Below are 24,244 nucleotides of genomic sequence, written 5' to 3'. Positions count from 1 at the left end.
ACTGATCAATGACACAAATGTTTCCTTCCACTTCCAGAATAGGTAACAAAAAGCAACAGTCAAGCTTCTGAATTCATGCTGAAACCACAAATCTACTGCAACAAAACATTCAATACTCTGCTTGGACTGAAGCCATATTACTAAACTATCTGGGTCTGGTTGTTTGGTCCATGTGAGGGTTTTATTGTCACCACTATGAACTCAACAAACTGAACTAACTGGTTAAACACACCAGAGTTTGTTATAACTGAAACTGACACATTAAATTTGAAAACTCCCTCAGTAACCCAAGTCTAATATCAAAAATCTTCTTCGCCTGCAATCAGAATGAACAGAAACTAATTTTCTGTATATTTTAATGGCTGAATTTGTGCTTAAGAGTAACTGTCATGATGATTTTTTTAAACGTCTTTGTAGGGTTGAATGTAGAGTCCTCCAGATGTGTGTCGTCATGAAGGGTAAGCGAGTGGAAAATGACTGTGCTGAAGGGCAATCTAAAAAAAAAAAACAAAAAAAACCCGGACGTAATGACTTGACGCTCTTCCTAGGTCACAGCTATTCTTCACCCAAACTACACCTCAGCCCCTGAGACTTTACAGCCCACTGTTTCACGTCTCATTGTCACCCAGCGCAACAGCACACTTGTCTTACAGGCCCGTTTCTCATTTGGGCTCCAGAATTTAATGGTGTCTAGGCATGCAGCCAGGCAGTCAAATGTTGTGTGAGGCGGAATAAAGCTGTGTTTCAGATGCAATTCACAATGACAAGTGACAACAGTTTCACACAAAGTGTCTTCTCCTCACAGAGACTCATTAGGCTGTGGAGCTGAGGAAGAGCAGCCATGCAAATCAACCTCTGATCAGTCAAAGTGACATATAAACAGTCTGGCTCAGAAACACTGCAGTGCCTTTCACAGTTCCAGCTTCCACCTGAAGAGAAGGGAACTCACCACAAGTCCCTTCATAACAAGCCAGGACTGGAAAAGAGAATCGATCTGGTGCAGAGGTCAACAAAGTTTGCTTCTAGCAGGAAAACCTTTGTGCTCCGCTTAACTCAAAGTAGAGAAAAGAAAGACTGATTAAATTCAATAGAAAGTGATGCAAACCACTGTCACTAGCATTAAGCTGTTTAATATTTAATGCAAGACTGTGGAAGTTGGATGCACGAGTTTGAATTCTCTTACAGAACTGCAATAAATGTTTGCTTTGTTTAACTTTCTCTAATTTTGTCGTGTTTAATTGTCTAACATTATCACATCCTTAACTATGATGTTTTCATAATCTCGACAAAATCCTACGCCACATTCGCACTAATGTGTTTCCAATTTAACCCTCTGAACCCCAAACAACTTGTGGGTATTTTTGTTTGACTCATTTTTCACTGCACTATAAGGTTCTGCACCTCTATGGAAACAGCACAGCACAGAGAGCTCAAATGTCTTCTGTGCATTATGGCATCGTTGTAATGCCGCAACTCATAAAAAAGAAAAGCAAAAGTTTAATTTCTTGAAATATTTATTTCACAAAAAAGGAAAAACCTGGAATCAACATGTACAATGTTTTTACAAGTTCCCCCAAGTGTTAGCGGTACTAAAGAAAAGATGGTGGCTATACATACTTTATATGTCACTACTTACATTTTTAATTTGTTTTCATAGTCTTTCTCCCATCTGCTTTGTGTCATTACAGCCTCCAGTTCAGCTGAAAAGTCCCTGAATATTTACCATGTGGCTGCCTGTCTCAGCTGAGGCTTTCAGGTTTACAGAAACTGGTTCCTGCTAATCGTTTTGGTTGGTGAATTTTTCAATGAGACATGTGGAATAATGTGATTTTGATGAAATATCACAATTTGTGTGTGAACAGTCATGTGATAAGCTTTTCAGGCATGTTAGACTTTCTTTCATGGAGACTTTCTCTAAAGCAGAGCGAAAACACTCGCCTCGACAGGGATTATTTTCCTTTTCAAAGCACTATTGTTTTTAACTTGTTAGCATGTCCATATGATGTGTTTCTACACTAGTAGGCACATCAAGAGCAAAATAAGCAGTCAATGCCATGGCTGAAAATTTAATTCTTGACACTGCATTGTACTGATGACAGTCTCAAAAACATGGATTCAGACTTTGGGTGTTTCATACGTCACAAATATAAGGACCTAGCTCTGCCTGCTTTTATGGTGGGGCTTTCTGCATCATTATTCTTCTTCGGAATCAGTTTCAAATGTAAATATTTCTAGATAAATTATTTCTATATAATGGCCTGCCATTGTGTAGTATTTCTACACTGAGCAGAGCTGTAGGTGTGCTTGAGATTCAGCACAAGATGGGTGGACAGAAAGGCAAGGACTTCATAGACCTGCATGTTCTAGAGAGAGCAATGGTGAAGCGTTCCATCTCAGCCATTTTACAGTAAGACGGGATTATGTACATGGAAATAACTTAGAAAAGTCTAACTTTGATGCAGAGAGATGAGTTTTTAGCAGTTAAGTAATGTATTGTTGTTGATGTAGCCATATTTGCTGTGTACTGATGTTGCTGAGAAAAAGATGAGTTCTGAAAATGTAGCAAACTACAGTCTGACGCACACCAGGGTATATTTGATGATGTGGTTAAATTACTTGAGAATAAAGGTATTACTGATAGGGACAGAGGATAAACTGTAATTATCCTTCAAGCGTCTGAATAAATGTTTCTCAATGTGTCCTGTGATGATGTAATCCCATAAGCTATGACAAGAAATCAGAAGTAAACATTAACAGAAGAGTTACTTTGCCTATCAGGTGAACACACTCTAAAGAGGATGGAGGCAAGAGCAAACGTTTGCTCATTGAGTTTCACAGCACAGCTCCCCTGCCCTCTAATGCAGAGCATCCTGCCAGTTCCCCAGTGCAGCTCTCTGACGGGCCTGTCAGCAGAAACTGTCAGCCGTGTAGCATCGGTAGCTTCCTGCTTCTGTGGTGAACAGAAAGTGCAGAGAGAAGCCTGCTACATGGTTGCACTGAATGGAGACATAAAGCGACACACAGTGGGACTGAACAACACGATGCGCCACAACACCTCTTGACATTTTGCATTTTAGACTTTTAGTTTTTATCACCAGGCAGTTTCCACAAAGTGGGGATGCTTTGAGTATCTGCTCTGCAGAAGTTGAATAGGTGGTTGTTAGCTCCACAGTTAATGATTTTTCATTCAACCCAACAGCCACCCAGTTAAACAAGGTGCTCACTACTCAACAGGACAAATATTTTTCGACATTCAAATGGTTCTTAAATTGGCAGGGTCATTATGGAGTCTGCTGGTGCATCTCTGTGTCCATCAGTCAGTCAATAACAACAGACGCAGAGTTTCTTGTAAAACTGTTGGGCACCTGAAAACTTGCTAAGTTGCTTTGTTTGGCAAATTTTTGATGAGTATATATTTCTCTGACACACTGTCATAAACAAACAGGTTAAAGACTTTTCATAAAAACTGATTTCAAACAATTGATGTAGCAATCTCTGGGCCTGAAAAGTGAATCCAACGTGGAAGTACCAAAAACTGCAACTCCTTGAACGGCCATTGGAGACTGACTCCAAAAGCAAGTCAATCCTCATACACCCTCATGCTAAAATGTCCATCTTTACAGCAGAAATAAACATGTTCACAGCCTGACTCAAAAAGTAGTTTTGGTCTGTTTGGCTATTATTTCCCCATTCATTAACAACTGTATAGGTGGTGAATTTTTACACAGCTCACCAGTTTAAATTATATCATGGCTTAAAGTTCTGCTTAATTAAGGGTAATGCCACTTCGAGTGACAGGTAGGCGTACCTTTCGTGCTTCAGTTCCTCAGATCTACAATCCTTGCTCATGTTTGGATTAATTTGTAAGTTAGGAATCGGGCACTGACAAGATGGTGATGGCAGGACCGACCACAATGAGTTTCAAAACCAGTAAAGCAGAAAATCTATGGGTGATAGATAGATGACAGACGGTTCCTCCATCTTTATATTATGTATGTACAGACTGTGGTCCCAAGCAGCAGCAGAAGATATGTCATAGTGTCTGTGTGTCTGAACATACAAATGACAGCTCAACTTCACTCTACAGATGGCGATGGATACATGGGAGAGACAGTCAAAGCTACAGGCATAAGGCCTTGACAAAGTAGCATGTCTCTCAGTTGTATGCATACTGCATGCAACAGTACCAGCTGTTGGGAAAAAAAGAAAAACACATGTAATTTAGAATGCTGGGATTGAGACGTGACAGCCGTATGAGTTGGAAGGATATGCAACCAGCAGGCTGTGACATTGACTGCATCTGTTTACCGCTGACTCTCAAAGGTCCAAACTACACTCTGTACCCTACATTTACTACACAAGTAAAAACAAGGGCATATACACACGGATGGACACAAATTTATGTGTCCCAGCATTTACACTGATGCATGCATTTGCATCGTGTGCCCAATGTGTTTCCATCATGTTCAAACATTGCTTTTCATTTTCACTAACGTTTGCCTGGTTTGTCACCTCTGCAAGTAGGTTACTGTACGTGCACACTTCAGGGAACATAAAAATGACATTGATTTCTGTCTTTATCTTTCCCAATTTCAGAGTCATACAGTTTTCCACCATCATATGCATTTTTCCATGGACATGAAAACAAATGCAAGTACTAAATGCAAGTAGCAAATGATGGAGGATCTGGATACTCGAGACTGTTCTGAAAAAAGAAAACAGGATACAACATGTATGGCTAGTTCATATAATCACTAAGATATGAGTTTAAAAGTGAAGGTAGTGAAAAAACACTGAAAAAACCCAGACATTACAGGGTTAATAAAAGGCTGAAATACTAATTCTCTGCACAGAGACCATGTTTAAAAAAAAATGCATGTCCACAGTCACGTCTAGGAAAGAGAAACAAACATTCACCAATTCCTCTTCATGACATGATAATCCATACGTCAGGCCTCTGCCAAGAACAGCTTATCTTAATCAAGATAAAGCTTTACATTCTCATGGACCAATCAATTTACACCCTCGTCAATAGCAGTCTGCCAGTACAGATCCTGCAAATCCAATAAATTCAACCGGCCTGAGCATCAGGCTGAATGGAGCGACGAGCAGCAGAACAGTAAATAATGTCAGGTCACTACGTCACCACCAAGAAACTTGTGCAATCCATGATACAATACAATGTGGAGAATCAGAGGGAGCAGCTTTTTGTTTTGGGGACTCTCAGCTGCCTTCAGTGCAGCTTCATTCACAGAAAAACTACACTGAGCAACTGACTGAGCATGCTCAGTAATAAAGACACAGACGGTAGGTAGAAGGAGGGTGAAGACACCGAGATCGTCTTCATCTCAAAAAGGTATACATTCCGATAAGCTGAACAGTCTAGACTAACAGATAACTTCACTTTCCTGTTTCCCCCACCAACAGTCAGTAAGCCCAGCTGAGTCTTGGTAATCTTTACTTCCATTCAGAGAGCTGGATGCAGAGACACTGCTGCCACTTGTGTTTGTTCTTATAAATAATACATTGTTCTCTCCTGCTCCTTGCTCATGACCCGCAAAATTGCCTCCCACACAAGTATGGTAGCGGTACCCACACGCGGCATGAAAGCTGGGAGGAGGGAGGCGAAGAAACAGGGAATAAACTGATTCTCTTTTGCAAATCATTATGTGCAAGCAGCCCTGGGGAGTTGCAAATCCAGGGCCAAGCTGAGTAGGGGGAAAAGGAAGGTTACAGCACACTGGCCATAAGTGAGCCCTGCCTGGATAATGAACACTGAGTGCTTGACTACAGTTTATTCTTTGGTTAGAATATTCAACATACTCTGTAACGTGTAATATGTCACATATATATAATTATTTGTGAGGGAGGGAATTGCTGCCGTTTGCATCCCTGTCTCTAAATCACTGTTAATTGTATTTTTTCCATCTCATACAAGTGTGGAGTGTTTCATGTGCCTTCACTTTTTGTAAATTGTTGCCATTAATCAATAAATAAAGTAGTGCATTTATAATAGCAAAACTTTTGATCCATTTTTAAAACAGTGCATTTTAGAAAAGGTGATATACTCAAACAAATGAAACAAAAGATTTACATATACATTTAGAAAATAAATAAATAAATAAATGAAAAATATTGGTTACATGAAAACCTGCACTCCTACATTTATCACATCTTCGAATCCATCAGATTAGAATCATGTGTTTCTAAATTAGGTTTCAAATGTTCCAGTGACATTTGGAACCTTTTTCGATTAAACCTCCGACATCGAGTCTCCCTTCGTTAATGAGGTGTGTGGTGTCATCATCCCAGAATCTAAAGCGCTCTCTGAGACTTTTTGAAAAAAAGGAATTCAACAAGATCTCCTAATTATTTGAAATAATCATTCCATTGTGAGGAAGAATCATCTATAAGAGGTGCAGATTTCCCAAAAGGTTTGTCTAGGATTGGGTGGCGAAGCAAATTCAGCTAAACAAACAGAGTCTCCAAAAACAAAATGTCATCCCAAGACCTGCATGTACCTCTGCAGCTGTTCGTGTCAAAGTGCTACATTCACAATGAGAAAGAGACTCTGCATTGATTTGGCCTGCATGGGAGGCGTGTCAGCACCTTACATTTGCCATTATTTTAATCATTTATTTATAAGACTACGGCTGTGCTTCCTTCTGTCAGCTACCTCCACAAATAGAATCTACCGTAGCTCCGTCAGAAACACGGAACTCGATTAATTTCAGGTCAACAGAACTCACTGTTGATCTTGTAAAATGATGAATGAAACGGCAAACAAGGCAGTAAATGCATGTTAAGCCACAGCAAATGCAAGTTAAATACTATCAACTTATGCAGTCCCTCAGTGATGAGGATTTATTTTAGTACCCTGATAACAACATCAATCTGATGTCTTGCCATCTTGGAGAAGGTTGCTTCATTCATTTTTTTTTTCTGTATTTGAGCAGCTTTAGCGAATATGTAGTCAGACAAGAAGGGAGGCGACAGACTGTGATAGATGCATATGCAGATTTTAAACCTCTGAACTCCAAAACCCACTGGCAGGTTTGAAAAGCCAATATTCACCCATAAATACACCATTGCACCAGATCCAGTAAATAAAATAAAATAAAATACAATAAAAAAATCTACTGGCTGTGTTTATAAAAAGCAGAAAGAAAATAATAAAAAAAAAAAAAACACACTTGATCAGTAAAATAAATGTACATCTTTCTAGAACTGATGTGCTGAGTAGCGAGAAAAATGTCTGGTCTGTAGCAAATACTGAAATGTAAGTGGTTAAATATGCATAGCACATGGTGCCATCTTTTTTTCTCTACTGCTGGAAACACGTGGGAGTGGGAAAAAATGTGGTTGATTCCAGGTTATTTATATTTTTGAAAAATAAATTATCACTAAACTTGATGATTTATGGCATTCTAATTGTGTCATCTGCTCTTTTTTTACATCATTTTTGAGTCTTCTAAATATCGCCATGGTTGTGCTGTGCAGGACTTTATATTGTAGTGGAAAATGAGGCTACGAATGTGACAGGAGCAAAAACCAAGCAGAAACTACTTAGGGTTCTGAGAACTATATTTATATGTTTTAGCCACTTTAAGTACTCCAGCAATCCTGAAAATGAACATATGACAATTTCAATTCCAGGAAGTTCTTCAACAAAAATAGATGTAATATTTACCTGCCAACAGTAGCGGCCCCTACGAGCTACAGCAAGTTGAGCGGGAACATTTTATGCTATTTTCATATAAGCAGCATGAAATTCCATTCTCTAATTGCTGTTTTTAATGTCAAATTCTAATGCCTGAAGTAGTAAAAACATTGATTCCTGTCTAACATACTTTAATAGCTGTTTGTTTAGCACTAAGACAGGTAATTTTGGACATGGTGTGTACAATTATTTTAAATGAGTCATGAAATGATTGTCTAAAAAAACTACAAGTGTGCATGCTGAGCTCAGCGAGAAATAGCATTTACATCAACACATGGTTGTTTACATGCAGTCGGCCATTAAATATACTAATGTGTTTAAATTATCCACAAACAGGGCTCATATTTTTGGTTTTAGAAATATCTTACTTTTAAAAATCTCTGCCATGAGTGAACTCATGAGTGAAGAGTGTGAGCTGTACTCTGTGTGTGATCTAAAGCACGATGAGGGCAGAATAAGCAACAGTAGCCCTCCCTCTAACAGAGAACTGCCTCCCTGTGGAGAGCTGACATTTGACATGAAACCAGCTCGCACAGACACAAAATCACATGGTTCACGCTTTTTAATTAAAATGACAATTTCCATTTATCCATCTCATTTACATCCTCTCACGTTGCCATATTTGCATCAACAGGGAGATCCATTCTATCAAATCAAGTGCTAATGACTTCTCCTCAAACTTAATCAACAAATGATACGAGTGTGTTACACAACGTGACAAAGTGTGCACAGGAAGATACATCAGCACAAAATACAATATGATAAAACTGCCTGCTGTGACATACTGTCATGACCGAAAAATTCCTGTAGGTGAAAAGAGATCTGACAGACTGTTTGTTTTTAACCATGGCAACCTTGGGCTTTTTTCTGAGTTTTTACTTCCTTATGTACATTCGGTGTACTTTGTTATTTTGGGGTTGCACTACTCCATCAGTTGGTATGTCAGTGGTAACATGTACATTCTCGGACAGGTTGGGACATGGCAATGTTTGAGTTATTTGTATGTCCACAGAATTTTACACAGTGAATGGACAGAGGTAGATATCAGTGTTGCTGGCAGGCAAGAAGCACACTGATGGGACACATTAGAGCCAAAACACATATATAGTAGATAGTCTAGAATGAAAACGGCTATTTTTATGGATTTCAATGCTGTACTGTTTTTGTTTTTTGTTGTTTTTTTTTTTTTTTTTTAGCTCTGGTAGGCTTATTGGCAAAGAATGTGAAACCAGAAATGTTGATTATGTACAGTATGTGCCCTCGGCATTTAGAATGTGCTGGATGCTAACTAGAATATGTTAAGCAATTACAATATTAGCACAAATTAGCATTAAAGAGCAAAACGCTCTAGCTTGTTTCTATTATATATAATGTATAGGCAGATCTGAAACAAGAATGTAGCAATGGTGCCTTCGATATGTGCACACAGGAGGGTGAGCACTGACATTGTAATTGTTAATTTAACAAAAAACAAAAATAAAACAGCAACTAACAGGGCTGACTTATTCTATGATCCAAATCTTCTGCAAAACTTGGAATATCCAGAATGTAGGTTGCTGGCCAAAACTAACTGTTTCCCATATTGAACGGGATTTTGAAAATGGGAACACATCGATAGCAGAAGAGGAGAAAAAAGCAATGTGAAATGTGCAGCCAGTGATAGGCATATAAGCGCCAATTATGTCTATTAAGTCAGACTACATTACGAGTTACAACAAAAAATGTATTAGTTCCACTGGGCAAAATTTTAAGTTACTTATGCAAAAAAGGCTTTTTTAAAAATATAAATTCTAAGTAAATGTATGAACTTTATTCCTCACTGGAGATGTTCATATAATTGGAAAAACTAAGTTCTGCTGATTCCAGCAGCAGCATGTGTACCACCCATGTGTATCTGAGTGGTAACACTGAGGAAAAAAATATTGACATAAACTCCATTAATCAGACTCAAGTGGTTTAATACGGTTTCTATAAGAATCGGAGAAAGTTTCAATTCTTAATTAATGATTCCTATTTTCTCCAGAGTGCACAGTGCTCACAGTGGAAGGTAATTGCTGACACAGCCTGCTGATGAATTCCTATGAGCTAAATTATAGAAGCAAATTATACAACGTGTTCATTGCAGCAATAAAGCCACTAGGCCCGATAATGAACCTGTTGACGAGAAACGCTGCCCTCCGAGGACCTCCTCCTCCTTCTCCTCCACCTCTAAGACCTCTGAAGCACCAACCTGCTCCTGCCTGGCCTACATATTGACAACTGCTCCCGACAACCACGAGATCATCGCTGTTGGAGTTGCAAGTTCACCTCCTGGTCGTTTTAATTACATTGGATACAAATATACAAAGAAACCAACTTGTCAGGGCATTATCATATATTGCTACTGCATGAAAATGAGTAATGCACTATTAAATAATTCCATAATATTGTGCTTTGAATGACTGACACAAGCAGAAACAATGTTTACTTTCAGGAGGACACCAACACATTGCAAGCCTCTACTTACCACACTGTCCAGAAAATGTAGCTCATGTTTTACAGACCTGTCTTTCATTACCTTGTCTGTGAGCGAACAGCACATTTGGGAGTTTGGTTACTTCACTCAGGGGCATGCAACTCGCACAGAATCAAATTAAATCCTGCGCCAGCATATAGCAGCTACATACATGCAAAGTAGGCACTGAAATTTCCATTTGCTGCTGTGTCTCTTGTCTTACAATGCACAGGCTGTTCTCACATTTCAGTGGATTCTTTCAGCTTAAATGGGACATGAATTGTGCTGCAGCATCCTGACGGGTGCATGCTGTCCCTGTTCACCAAAAGAACATTCCATCTTGCCAGATTTTCTTACTGGTTGAGTTTTTTTTAAAGCCCAAAACTCAAGATAAAGGATCCATGTCTTATCAAATGTCCTAAAGCAGCCAGTTCTGCACCACTGCAACGGAGAAAAAGTCTGATTAACTCAGTCCAACTCATTTCCATGTATGACTGAGCTAATGTGGAATTCCATTTTCCTAATGTTCCAACTCCACCTTTCACCCCTGCACCTAAATTTAATGTTGTGCTGATTACACATGGATGACTTGCTTCAATAGGTCTCCCATGGGAGAGTCCAAGAACCATAACTGCATTATCTAGGGTCTGGTCAATGTACACGGATCATTTTTTAGTCTCCAAACCCGGCCATGACCCTCTCTGTGAGTCAGTGCTCATAATGTTGTTGACCTTTTTAGTGTCTATTCACATTACTGGATGCAAAGTGGAGCAAATAAACTGAGGAGTAACTGGGGGACTGAATGCACTGTGACCAGACATACCAACAGACTGAACAGCCACAACTAAACTTTGGCTCCATTTATTCTTTAAAGCCAGATTATATTAGTAAACTTGGTCCAAAATGCCAATCGAAGTCGATTTTCAAATTAAAGTAAAAACTGCTTAAACCATTTGGAGTACATCTGTGGTCTTGTTTTTTTTTTTTGTCTTTTTTCAAGGTAACAGTGAGTTCATTCCCAAACAGAATCACCTAAGTAGCTAAAAGCTCTAATTAGCAGAAGTTTAAATACACTCAAGTAGAATGTTTATGAAGGGTTAATAAATAAGATTTGAAACATAAGCCCTTTGTGTTTTTGTTAAAAGACAGCGAACATGCTGGTGTCACCTCCAGGTTGGCCTTTCTTCTACTGACTTCTGTGATTAAATCTCCTCATAGATTTTGTGCTTTGTATTATCCAGTAGAATCCGCTACAGCACTTTTAGCCTAATTTCTCTCTCATCCATGAAATACATTAACACTCTTCTTCTTCTTAGCTGAGGTCAAAACTGTTGCTGGGGATGTGGGTGTCACAGTTTTGAAAACACATGTTTCACCTCTGGCAACCTTATTAAACAAAATTAAGGTCACCTGAGAAAATGTGTCGTTCTATCTTCTAAAAGACATTTCATGTATTGGTAAGAGTTGAGCAACTGTCAAAGATGTGACTGCTGATATGGAGCAAGGACAGAATGAGTTATAAATATACATTAAGGTAACAATCATTGTGAACAATCATGATCAAGAAATCCATCAGTTACTTTCTCATTTAACTGATGAGTTGTTTGGTCAATCAGACATTAAAAAATGGTGAAAACTGTTGATCAATGTTTCCCAAAGCACAAAACAATGTCCACAAATGCCTTATTTTGTCTGCAACCCGAAGATTTTAGTTTACTGTTATTGGGGAGTAAAGGAACCAGCTGTTCAAATTTAAAGAGCAACAACCAGAGAATATAGAATTGTTTTCAATTATTATCGAAACCAATCATTTGATTATCTAGTTTAATAAATTTTAATAGATTAATTAGTTAATTGATTAATAGTAGCAGTTATAAAATCCATCACATAATGTCAGATGCATCACTTCTAATGGAAATTTTCTACAAAGCCTGTACTGTTACTAAAGTGCATCTTTGACTATTACATAGAGAAGCTTTTAAATGATTTAAACTTTAGAAAGGTCCAGATGATTTGCTCCATGACTGACTGTTCTAACTGGGCTTCATCCACAAAGTGAACCTGAATAATTTCCATCTCCTTTCTTCTCTTGATCTGCTTTTTACTCTCCGACTTTTTATCCCCCTCCTTCTTTAATATTTTTCCGGCTTTAGAGCCAAATTGGTGATGTTAACGCCAACCTAGTCGAATGACAAACTGTCATTACACTCTAGCGCTATAGTTTTGGTTACATCTCTGTTTATCTCTATGACTCAGTCAATCATTTTGTTTCCGATGCCTTTAAATCATTATTTTCCGTGTCTGTTTCAGTGATATTTAAAAACACCAATGTCAATGAACAATCCACAGCATTCAATTCCACCAATGCAGCTTTTCATAAAAAGAATAACTTCAGTTCAGGTTTGTAATGGGTCTTCAGATAAAGAATCACTATAGAAGGCATGAGACCTTCTGGCAGTTATTTAAATGCTATTGACCACCTATAATACTGCGCCCTAAAATGAAATGATGCTGAAAATCAGAAATACAACCTATAATTCCATGATCAAATAATGTATGATCATCACATTAAATGTGATAGATTAGACTAAACTAGCCTGCCAGGCATGCTCAGGGCAGATGTGGATTGTAAATGGGCTAAAAGCTGCACTTTGTATTAAAGAAATTCTCTTTTGTTTGACACATTATGCTAGCTATCTGTAACTTTCCTAAATTATCATTATTATATCATTATTATTGTTTTTTTTTAGCATTAACTACATACTGAATAACATCGGAAGAAGAAATTTAACATTTTGCTTTTATGTTTGCTCATATTGGTTTATTCTTCATTTCTGAACTGTATGTTGTATATAACTGCATGACACAGGCTTGGGTAAGGTTATGTTTAAGGGCTGGATTTTTAATCCTACATAATTTAATGGTCCCATATGGTGGAAATGCTTTTGCATTTTGTGGTTGTTACAAACTTGTGTAAAATAAATGCTGTTAAAATAAAAAGGCGTTTACTTCTGCCATTTCTAAAGCCCCACACAACCAGTTAGGTTCCCAGCTTTACAAGCGAGTAACAATTTCCCCCAGGACAGTGTCTCTTCCTAAAGGAGGCTAGAAGAGCAGCAGTTCTTTGGTTTTCAGAGTAAAACAGCCCATTTAGAACAGCCCTAAACCCAGGGGTTATACAGTTATGGTGATATGAGCCATCGTTGTAGGATTTTGAGCTGAAAAACTGAAAGACTCATTGTGAGGGTGTGTGAGACTGATTAATTTGAGAAAAACTGGAAAAAGGCGCAATATGAAACCTTTAAATGTCAACTTGGACTTGTGAAAAGGGACCCAGGAGTTTTAATTTCACTGAAACTACTTGGTTCAAAAGATGTTTAAAAGTGCTGACACAATGCAAATGATAACAATTTACAGCTTTGTGTATGATCAAGTACTTTGGGAAATATCTCCTTTTATGCTGACTATTTTGCATACACTTTATAATTGAAAAAGTAAAAGAAACTCTATATGTTTTAGTATTTCGTCCGATAAGTAGCGTTCAGCAGCACTTCACCTCTCTGCTGACACCAACTTTAGTACAGTGAGTGTGAATGAGAGAGGTATTTGGCTTTGTGTAACAGTACAATAGGAGGACTGGGTGATAGTGCAGTGAAACAAAAGCATGATGAGTGGCTTTTGTCTGGGAATATGACTGCTGTGAAAAATCTGAGATTAAAAGCACAAGTGAGTCTGTTGAACAATCCAAATGAATGTAAAGCACAGGAAATCTTAGCATTACATCCATCTTGCAAAAAAAACCCATTTTGGGATGCAGAAAAAAGTCCACAATACCTATTTTCTCAGATGCTTTTGTAATCAGAAACCAGTGATTGATGTTGTATTTCAGTCACATAACAAAGTTCCATTTAAAAGCTGTGTGTCTGCAGCTACTGGATCCTACCTGTCAGTAAAACTGTTAACATGTGGGTTGAGCTCTGAGCAGTGTCGGTAATATTAATACTCACTCTCTGTGTGAGAAGGCAGCACCAGTCTGGCCAGCAGCAGGAGATGAAGAGCTGCCCTGCTGAGAGGCGACAGCCGTCTGAATCTGAGGTCCATGTTCTGACTGTTGGTTCGCTCTCCGCTGGTCCCGACGCTGCTGTTAATTGGCTATGAGCTCACACGTTCACACAGTGTCACCTGGAGAAAGATGAGAACTGATGGTTAGACAGAAGTTCTATATATGCTCAATGCAGTTCCTTAAAGCTTCTCCACTACATATTGTAAACATCTGGTGGGTTTGGTGGGTCATTTTTGTGATAAAAACTTTCACATGCTGTATTTTTTTTCCAAAACACCTAATAACATTAATTACAATTAAGTGAAACATAAGGCATAGTGGCTCAGTGGTTAGCACTGCCAGCTGACAGCTCCAAGATCCCCGGTTTGCGTCCCGACCTGGGATCTTTCTGTGTGGAGTTTACATGTTCTCCCTGTGAATGTGTGCGTTTTCTCCAGGTACTCCAGCTTCCTCCCACAGTCTAAAAACATACTGAGGTTAATTGGTGACTCTAAATTGTCTGTAGGAGTGAATATGAGTGTGCTTGTTTGTGTAGCCATGTGATAGATGTGACCTGCCTTCACCTCAGGTCAGCTGGGATAGGCTCCAGCGCCACCATGACCCTAATGAGGATTATGCGATGTATAGATAATGGATGGATGGATGGATGGATGGATATAATTTAATGCCTATGAATACTTAGACATTCCCTGTCATAATGTTCCCACACGGCAACTTTCCAGCTAGAAAACCAGTGCCTTCCATCCTAGATTAACAGTTGATTTTTATGTGTAGGAGGCTGTAGTTCTATGGGCAATGGAAAAGGTACATGGCTGTGCCAAAGCCTCTTCAAACCACTAAAAACAGGGGCTGCAGAGTTATTCAAATATTAATCTCAATCACAATTTTGGCTTCGTGCAATGAAATGAATGTGACCGTTTGCAATAATGACATTTAAAACGCTCTACTCGTAGAAAACTCCATTGCATATCAAATTGAGCATTTCGGAAACGAATTGCCAGCCACTGGGGAGCAATTGAGATTTTTGGGAAGCCGTCATGCTGCTGCACATGCACCCCTGTAGAGGCAGCCTGTGTAAAACTTTCCTAGATGTTGTAGTTGCAGTCCAGAATAGAAGATATACAACAAAGTGCAAAGGAGCAAAATCAAATGTCTGTAGCAGAAGGTGAAGAGCTAATCCATTGGAATGGGTCATATATTCGTTATTTGGATAAAGTGATGTTAAGCAGGAAAAAAAAAATCACATGCAAAGAGTGCATGAGTCGGACTTCTTCACCTACATGAAAGCACCACAAACTGCAGCTTGATGAGCAAATGATAGCCAAAAAGAAGAATGTTGCTAACGTTACCTCACTGGATTTTGTGCAGTGTTAACTCAGACATCAATAACAGCACATCATACTACCTCACATTTAATTTTACACAGAAAGTTTTGGAAGACTTTTATTTATGCATTGCTTCTAGGAGATGCTCTGAGATTGTCTGATGTTGCAAAGATGTACATTAGCAGGGATGTAGCTCAACCTGTAGTAAAAGCAGTGTTCTCATTAAATGTAAAAGTACAATACAATTTATTCATCCCTTAAATCAATGAGGAATTGTGATAACTAGTCATTATTATCAATTTGGCCATAATAGTGTGGCTCCACCAAACACAGCAATAAACTAGAGACCGTCTCGTAATAAGATCGCTGTGACAGCTGTCAACATGTTAACATGAGCAGTCATGTCACTAGTGCCAGTGTTTACATCCATCTCTTCTTCACCCTCCACTGAACCGCCTCCCAGCTACAGCGCCCCCCTCTGTCCCCACCTGGAACTCCCCCCATCTTCCCCTCCAGCACACCCACTGCCTCCCCCCTCTGGCTCCCCTTGCCCGTCACCCCCGCAGTACCAGAATTCAACAAGCTGCCAAATCCCCACCATCATCAGCTTCAGACAACCTCGGCAGCCCTCCCTCAGAAACTGCCATTTTGCTAACCTTTGCCCACTTCCACGGACCTCTCAGCCTTGTCCCCAGAAGCCCTCCCCTAATCACACATCCACACTTCACCTGAACTTTGCCCTCTTCAACACCCGCTCCGTCACCAGCAAAGGCCCCATTCTACAATTATTCATCCTGGACAATAAACTGGACTTCCTCTGTCTAACCGAAACATGGCACAAACCACTGGACTTCTACCCACTCAACCAAGCCACCCCCTCCGGATACACGTACCTCAACTCACCCCGCCCAGAAGGTCGAGGAGGCGGCATCGCAGTCATCCACAAACAGGTCTTCACAACCATCCCACTTTCCATCCCTGCCTCCCCCTCCTTTGAACACCTTGTTTTTAAATCACCCGGTCCCACCCCAATGGTCACTGCTATCATTTACCGCCCACCTAAACCAAACCCCTCATTTCTCCCTGACTTTTCCCACTTTGCCACCCAGCTATTAGCTACATCTCCGTCAGTCCTCATCCTTGGTGACTTCAACTTTCACATGGACAACCTTCACAGTAAATCTGCCTCTGACTTCCTAGATCTCCTACAATCACTCAACCTCACCCAGCATGTCAATTTCCCCACCCACAACCATGGACACATCCTCGATCTGGTTTGCTCCTCTGGTCTTACAGTCCTAAATATCTCCAGCTGTCATCTCTCCATCTCTGACCACCTAGCAATAACTATGGACATCAGCCTCCCCACCCCCCTGCCCAAGGAAAAACGGACAATCTTTTTTAGAAACACCAGATCACTCTCCCCCTCTGTATTCTCCGCCTCACTGACCACTGCATTGTCCGTCTCCCCTCCCCCGTCAATCAATAACCCCACTGACCTCATCAACCACTACAATCATACTCTCTCTTCCTGTCTTGATCAGCTTGCTCCCCTCAAATCCAAATTAGTTACTTTCTCCCACTCTGCTCCATGGTACACCCCTGAACTCCACCTCATGAAAGCCCATAAACGACAGCTAGAACGTCTTGTCAAGAAAACAAACCTGACAGTTCACCGCCAAGCCTACTCCGACTTCCTCCAACAATACAAAGACGCCCTGAAATCTGCACGGTCCACTTTCTACTCTGACCTGATCAATACCAGCTCCAACAACCCCAAATCCCTCTTCTCAACTGTCAATAAACTCCTTGCCCCCCCGGACACAGTCTCAAACTCGTTCACCACTGACAAATGCAACCTATTCCTCTCTTTTTTTTTCATAACAAAATCATCTCCATCCACAGCAGCCTTGTCACCTCTCCCACTTCACTTGATCCCCCCTCTCCTCCACCAAACCCTCTGAACTTTCCCCCCCTGGCCCACTTCTCGCCCGTTTCCCCCCTGGACCTGCCCAAATTCATCACTGGAACTAAAAACTCCACATCCTGCCTGGACCCCATCCCCACTGCCCTCCTCAAAAACTGCCTCCCTGTTATCGCCCCCCTCATCTCTAACATCATCAACACTTCCCTCAGTACTGGCTGTGTCCCCTCACCCCTCAAGCTCGCCTCTGTCTCCCCCATCCTCAAAAAACCTGGTTTGGATCCAACCTCCCCTCACAACTTCCGGCCCATCTCCAATCTCCCCTTCATATCCAAAACATTAGAACGTGTCGTCGCTGCCCAGTTTGAAAACTCACCTCACCTCCAACAACCTGTATGAAACCTTTCAATCCGGATTCCGCTCTCATCACAGCACTGAAACTGCTCTCCTCAAGGTCACCAATGATCTCCTCCTCTCCTCAGACTCTGGACAAGTCACCATCCTCATTCTTCTCGACCTCTCTGCAGCATTTGACACAATCAATCACTCCATCCTCCTGTCCCGCCTTCAATCCTCCATTAACATCACCGGCACCGCCCTCACCTGGTTCACATCATATCTCACTAATCGACAACAATTCATCAAGGTCAACAACTGCACATCACCCACTGCCCCCCTGTCCCATGGTGTCCCTCAAGGATCAGTACTTGGCCCCCTCCTCTTTATCCTGTACCTCCTCCCCCTCGGCAACATCATCCGCCGCCACAACCTACACTTCCATTGCTACGCCGACGATATCCAACTCTACATCTCCACCAACACCACCGCCACCACCACCCTCCCCTCTCTCTCCAGCTGCCTGGCCGACATTAAATCCTGGATGAGGAAAAATTTTCTCCTGCTAAACTGTGACAAGACTGATCTCATCCTTATCGGACCTAAATCACTCACACCATTTCCCCACCCCCCCATTACCATTGATAACACCACCCTATCTCCTTCTGCTCACATCCGCAACCTCGGTGTGATATTTGACAGCAACCTCACTTTTGAACCCCACATTAATCAGATCACCAAAACTGCCTATTTCCATCTCCGCAACGTCGCCCGTCTCCGCCCCTTCCTCTCCTTCTCAGCCGCTGAAACCCTCATTCATGCCTTCGTCACTTCCCGCCTTGACTACTGCAATAGCGTTCTCTTCGGCTCCACCTCCAAAGTTCTCTATAAACTTCAACTCATTCAAAACTCTGCTGCCCGACTCCTCACCCGAACCTGTTCTCACGACCATATCACACCCGTCCTGCGGAACCTCCATTGGCTCCCCATTTCACACCGCATCCAGTACAAACTGCTTCTCCTCACCTTCAAGTCCATCCATAATCTAGCCCCCTCTTACCTTACCGATTTGCTCCTCCCCTACACCCCCCCCAGGAATCTCCGTTCCTCCCACACAAACCTCCTTTCCATCCCGCACAGGACCAGCCGGCGACATTGGGGGGACAGAGCCTTCGCCATTGCCCGCCCCCACACTCTGGAACTCACTCCCCCCATGCCCTCCGTGACTGCACCAACCTCACCACATTTAAATCCCTTTTAAAGACTCACCTTTTTAGATCTGCTTTCCTTAAGTGATTCTGTATTTTATCTTGAACTTGTTTACTATCTACTGATTTTAATTATCTGTTTTGGCCATAATAGTGTGGCTCCACCAAACACAGCAATAAACTAGAGACCGTCTCGTAATAAGATCGCTGTGACAGCTGTCAACATGTTAACATGAGCAGTCATGTCACTAGTGCCAGTGTTTACATCCATCTCTTCTTCACCCTCCACTGAACCGCCTCCCAGCTACAGCGCCCCCCTCTGTCCCCACCTGGAACTCCCCCCATCTTCCCCTCCAGCACACCCACTGCCTCCCCCCTCTGGCTCCCCTTGCCCGTCACCCCCGCAGTACCAGAATTCAACAAGCTGCCAAATCCCCACCATCATCAGCTTCAGACAACCTCGGCAGCCCTCCCTCAGAAACTGCCATTTTGCTAACCTTTGCCCACTTCCACGGACCTCTCAGCCTTGTCCCCAGAAGCCCTCCCCTAATCACACATCCACACTTCACCTGAACTTTGCCCTCTTCAACACCCGCTCCGTCACCAGCAAAGGCCCCATTCTACAATTATTCATCCTGGACAATAAACTGGACTTCCTCTGTCTAACCGAAACATGGCACAAACCACTGGACTTCTACCCACTCAACCAAGCCACCCCCTCCGGATACACGTACCTCAACTCACCCCGCCCAGAAGGTCGAGGAGGCGGCATCGCAGTCATCCACAAACAGGTCTTCACAACCATCCCACTTTCCATCCCTGCCTCCCCCTCCTTTGAACACCTTGTTTTTAAATCACCCGGTCCCACCCCAATGGTCACTGCTATCATTTACCGCCCACCTAAACCAAACCCCTCATTTCTCCCTGACTTTTCCCACTTTGCCACCCAGCTATTAGCTACATCTCCGTCAGTCCTCATCCTTGGTGACTTCAACTTTCACATGGACAACCTTCACAGTAAATCTGCCTCTGACTTCCTAGATCTCCTACAATCACTCAACCTCACCCAGCATGTCAATTTCCCCACCCACAACCATGGACACATCCTCGATCTGGTTTGCTCCTCTGGTCTTACAGTCCTAAATATCTCCAGCTGTCATCTCTCCATCTCTGACCACCTAGCAATAACTATGGACATCAGCCTCCCCACCCCCCCTGCCCAAGGAAAAACGGACAATCTTTTTTAGAAACACCAGATCACTCTCCCCCTCTGTATTCTCCGCCTCACTGACCACTGCATTGTCCGTCTCCCCTCCCCCGTCAATCAATAACCCCACTGACCTCATCAACCACTACAATCATACTCTCTCTTCCTGTCTTGATCAGCTTGCTCCCCTCAAATCCAAATTAGTTACTTTCTCCCACTCTGCTCCATGGTACACCCCTGAACTCCACCTCATGAAAGCCCATAAACGACAGCTAGAACGTCTTGTCAAGAAAACAAACCTGACAGTTCACCGCCAAGCCTACTCCGACTTCCTCCAACAATACAAAGACGCCCTGAAATCTGCACGGTCCACTTTCTACTCTGACCTGATCAATACCAGCTCCAACAACCCCAAATCCCTCTTCTCAACTGTCAATAAACTCCTTGCCCCCCCGGACACAGTCTCAAACTCGTTCACCACTGACAAATGCAACCTATTCCTCTCTTTTTTTTTCATAACAAAATCATCTCCATCCACAGCAGCCTTGTCACCTCTCCCACTTCACTTGATCCCCCCTCTCCTCCACCAAACCCTCTGAACTTTCCCCCCCTGGCCCACTTCTCGCCCGTTTCCCCCCTGGACCTGCCCAAATTCATCACTGGAACTAAAAACTCCACATCCTGCCTGGACCCCATCCCCACTGCCCTCCTCAAAAACTGCCTCCCTGTTATCGCCCCCCTCATCTCTAACATCATCAACACTTCCCTCAGTACTGGCTGTGTCCCCTCACCCCTCAAGCTCGCCTCTGTCTCCCCCATCCTCAAAAAACCTGGTTTGGATCCAACCTCCCCTCACAACTTCCGGCCCATCTCCAATCTCCCCTTCATATCCAAAACATTAGAACGTGTCGTCGCTGCCCAGTTGAAAACTCACCTCACCTCCAACAACCTGTATGAAACCTTTCAATCCGGATTCCGCTCTCATCACAGCACTGAAACTGCTCTCCTCAAGGTCACCAATGATCTCCTCCTCTCCTCAGACTCTGGACAAGTCACCATCCTCATTCTTCTCGACCTCTCTGCAGCATTTGACACAATCAATCACTCCATCCTCCTGTCCCGCCTTCAATCCTCCATTAACATCACCGGCACCGCCCTCACCTGGTTCACATCATATCTCACTAATCGACAACAATTCATCAAGGTCAACAACTGCACATCACCCACTGCCCCCCTGTCCCATGGTGTCCCTCAAGGATCAGTACTTGGCCCCCTCCTCTTTATCCTGTACCTCCTCCCCCTCGGCAACATCATCCGCCGCCACAACCTACACTTCCATTGCTACGCCGACGATATCCAACTCTACATCTCCACCAACACCACCGCCACCACCACCCTCCCCTCTCTCTCCAGCTGCCTGGCCGACATTAAATCCTGGATGAGGAAAAATTTTCTCCTGCTAAACTGTGACAAGACTGATCTCATCCTTATCGGACCTAAATCACTCACACCATTTCCCCACCCCCCCATTACCATTGATAACACCACCCTATCTCCTTCTGCTCACATCCGCAACCTCGGTGTGATATTTGACAGCAACCTCACTTTTGAACCCCACATTAATCAGATCACCAAAACTGCCTATTTCCATCTCCGCAACGTCGCCCGTCTCCGCCCCTTCCTCTCCTTCTCAGCCGCTGAAACCCTCATTCATGCCTTCGTCACTTCCCGCCTTGACTACTGCAATAGCGTTCTCTTCGGCTCCACCTCCAAAGTTCTCTATAAACTTCAACTCATTCAAAACTCTGCTGCCCGACTCCTCACCCGAACCTGTTCTCACGACCATATCACACCCGTCCTGCGGAACCTCCATTGGCTCCCCATTTCACACCGCATCCAGTACAAACTGCTTCTCCTCACCTTCAAGTCCATCCATAATCTAGCCCCCTCTTACCTTACCGATTTGCTCCTCCCCTACACCCCCCCCAGGAATCTCCGTTCCTCCCACACAAACCTCCTTTCCATCCCGCACAGGACCAGCCGGCGACATTGGGGGGACAGAGCCTTCGCCATTGCCGCCCCCACACTCTGGAACTCACTCCCCCATGCCCTCCGTGACTGCACCAACCTCACCACATTTAAATCCCTTTTAAAGACTCACCTTTTTAGATCTGCTTTCCTTAAGTGATTCTGTATTTTATCTTGAACTTGTTTACTATCTACTGATTTTAATTATCTGTTTTGTTCTATCTTATTGTATTTTATGTACAGCGTCTTTGAGCTTTTGGAAAAGCGCTTTATAAATAAAATTTATTATTATTATTATTATTATTATTATGAATCATATCACAACCACCTTCAAACTCAGCCTTCATTTTGATCTCAACCACACATCTGTGAAGTTTCTTGACTGCAGTTTACACATTCATGAGACTTTTGTGTTCACAAAATACACACAGACAGACTCTGGACAACAATACCAGCTACAAACTTTGTGATACTGCTTTGCATTGTTTTCCCTGCAGCTTTATGTCCAAGCTCTATCATATCTTAAATACATTACAGGAGTAGAACTACTAGAACCACTTAACCAGCACCATGCTGTGGCTTTTATTTCCCATGGACACATAACTAGGACTCAACAGAGACAACAGGGTATCTCAAAAAGCATCATATGAAGTAGAACAATGAGCCATTTAACTTAAAACTTCAAGTCAGCACTTCTATTCCATTGTGGTGTAATACAACAAACAACAGCTGATTTGTAAATATGGCAATTCTGTTTATATCACAAAAGCAGTGCACATATAAAACACAGATACATGAATTCCATGTGTTTCATATATATTTCCTTACCATATGTAAATATAGTGTTGTACCACAGAGATTACACTCTGCCTCAGGTACAGATTAGAGCTAAACACAAAACATATGTTTATGTTGACAAGCAGCAATGCATGCATTAAATACATAACCTACACACTCCTCCATATCAGTATGCGTACTGTCAGCTCTTCACTGATTATATAGCAAAACGTATTAAAGAAACAAGGGTGAAAAAATCTTCAGAAGCAGAACTCCCCATGCTCATTCACAAATCAATAGCTGCCTGAGCAATCAATCGATGCAAACCTGAGACATGCCTACAGCATGTGATTCATTCATACCAACACTGTGGTCTAGTTTTACACACTGCTGCTAAATTACTAAATGTATCACAATCAGAGCCTTATATTTCTTTTAAGAACTCACAAACACATGGTCTTGCTGTGTCTGTGAACACCAACTGTAAAGATACTGTAAGACATGTACTGGTATTCAAATTGGCTTTCATAGTCGTACTCCTGAATATTCATTATTGTTTTTGTTACATTTTGACCCCTCATTAACAGGTATGTGACTATCTCAGGAAAGATGGGTACATTTATAACACTACCATGGACACATTTGATAGTAGTAAGTTGGAGGATGTGCATTATCTTAAGATAAATGCACAGCTCAATCACCTGACCACAACTGCCTTTTATTATGTTATCATTTGCATCTTGTTGCTTATAAATGACGCATTTTGGTCATTTGGCCTTTACGTGACATTAAGAATAGACAGAAAACAAGGAGAATAACCTGCAACAATGGTTGATTGATTATAAGCCTGGTTGATTATCAGATATGATATTTAGCATTCAGTACTGTTAATATTTTAAGTGTTTTTTGCTAAACTAATTTAAAAATGTGCTCTTTTGCTGTTTTTTTCTATTATTAGTTGCCAATATATAGTGTAAATATGGTTTATTCTCTGCTTCATTGCTAATAATCAATATCAGCCCTGTGAAAACTAAATTGGTCCATCCCAAGTACCATTGAACAGAAGGCACAGTGGTATATGGTAAGTGTGTTACATGATCAGGGGCTGGAGAGACCCCAGTAAAATTCACCCTAAATATGGCTAAATAATACTTGAGCAACC

At 41.9% G+C, this 24,244-nt stretch overlaps 1 protein-coding gene across 28 annotated transcripts in view; it reads right to left on the bottom strand.

The window, feature by feature from the left end:
- Positions 1–24,244, bottom strand: part of ptprfa (protein tyrosine phosphatase receptor type Fa) — a 397,399-nt gene that overhangs the window by 270,176 nt on the left and 102,979 nt on the right. For all 28 annotated transcript variants that reach the window (XM_055015931.1, XM_055015928.1, XM_055015939.1 and 25 more), the window contains exon 2: positions 14,222–14,396. In XM_055015931.1, coding sequence (XP_054871906.1) covers positions 14,222–14,315 — 94 coding nt within the window. In that variant the 5' untranslated portion in view covers positions 14,316–14,396. The remainder of the gene's footprint in view (positions 1–14,221; positions 14,397–24,244) is intronic.

This window comes from Amphiprion ocellaris, chromosome 2, assembly GCF_022539595.1.
Source record: "Amphiprion ocellaris isolate individual 3 ecotype Okinawa chromosome 2, ASM2253959v1, whole genome shotgun sequence".
NCBI lineage: Eukaryota > Metazoa > Chordata > Actinopteri > Pomacentridae > Amphiprion > Amphiprion ocellaris.
This window is presented reverse-complemented; position numbering and strand designations above follow the sequence as displayed.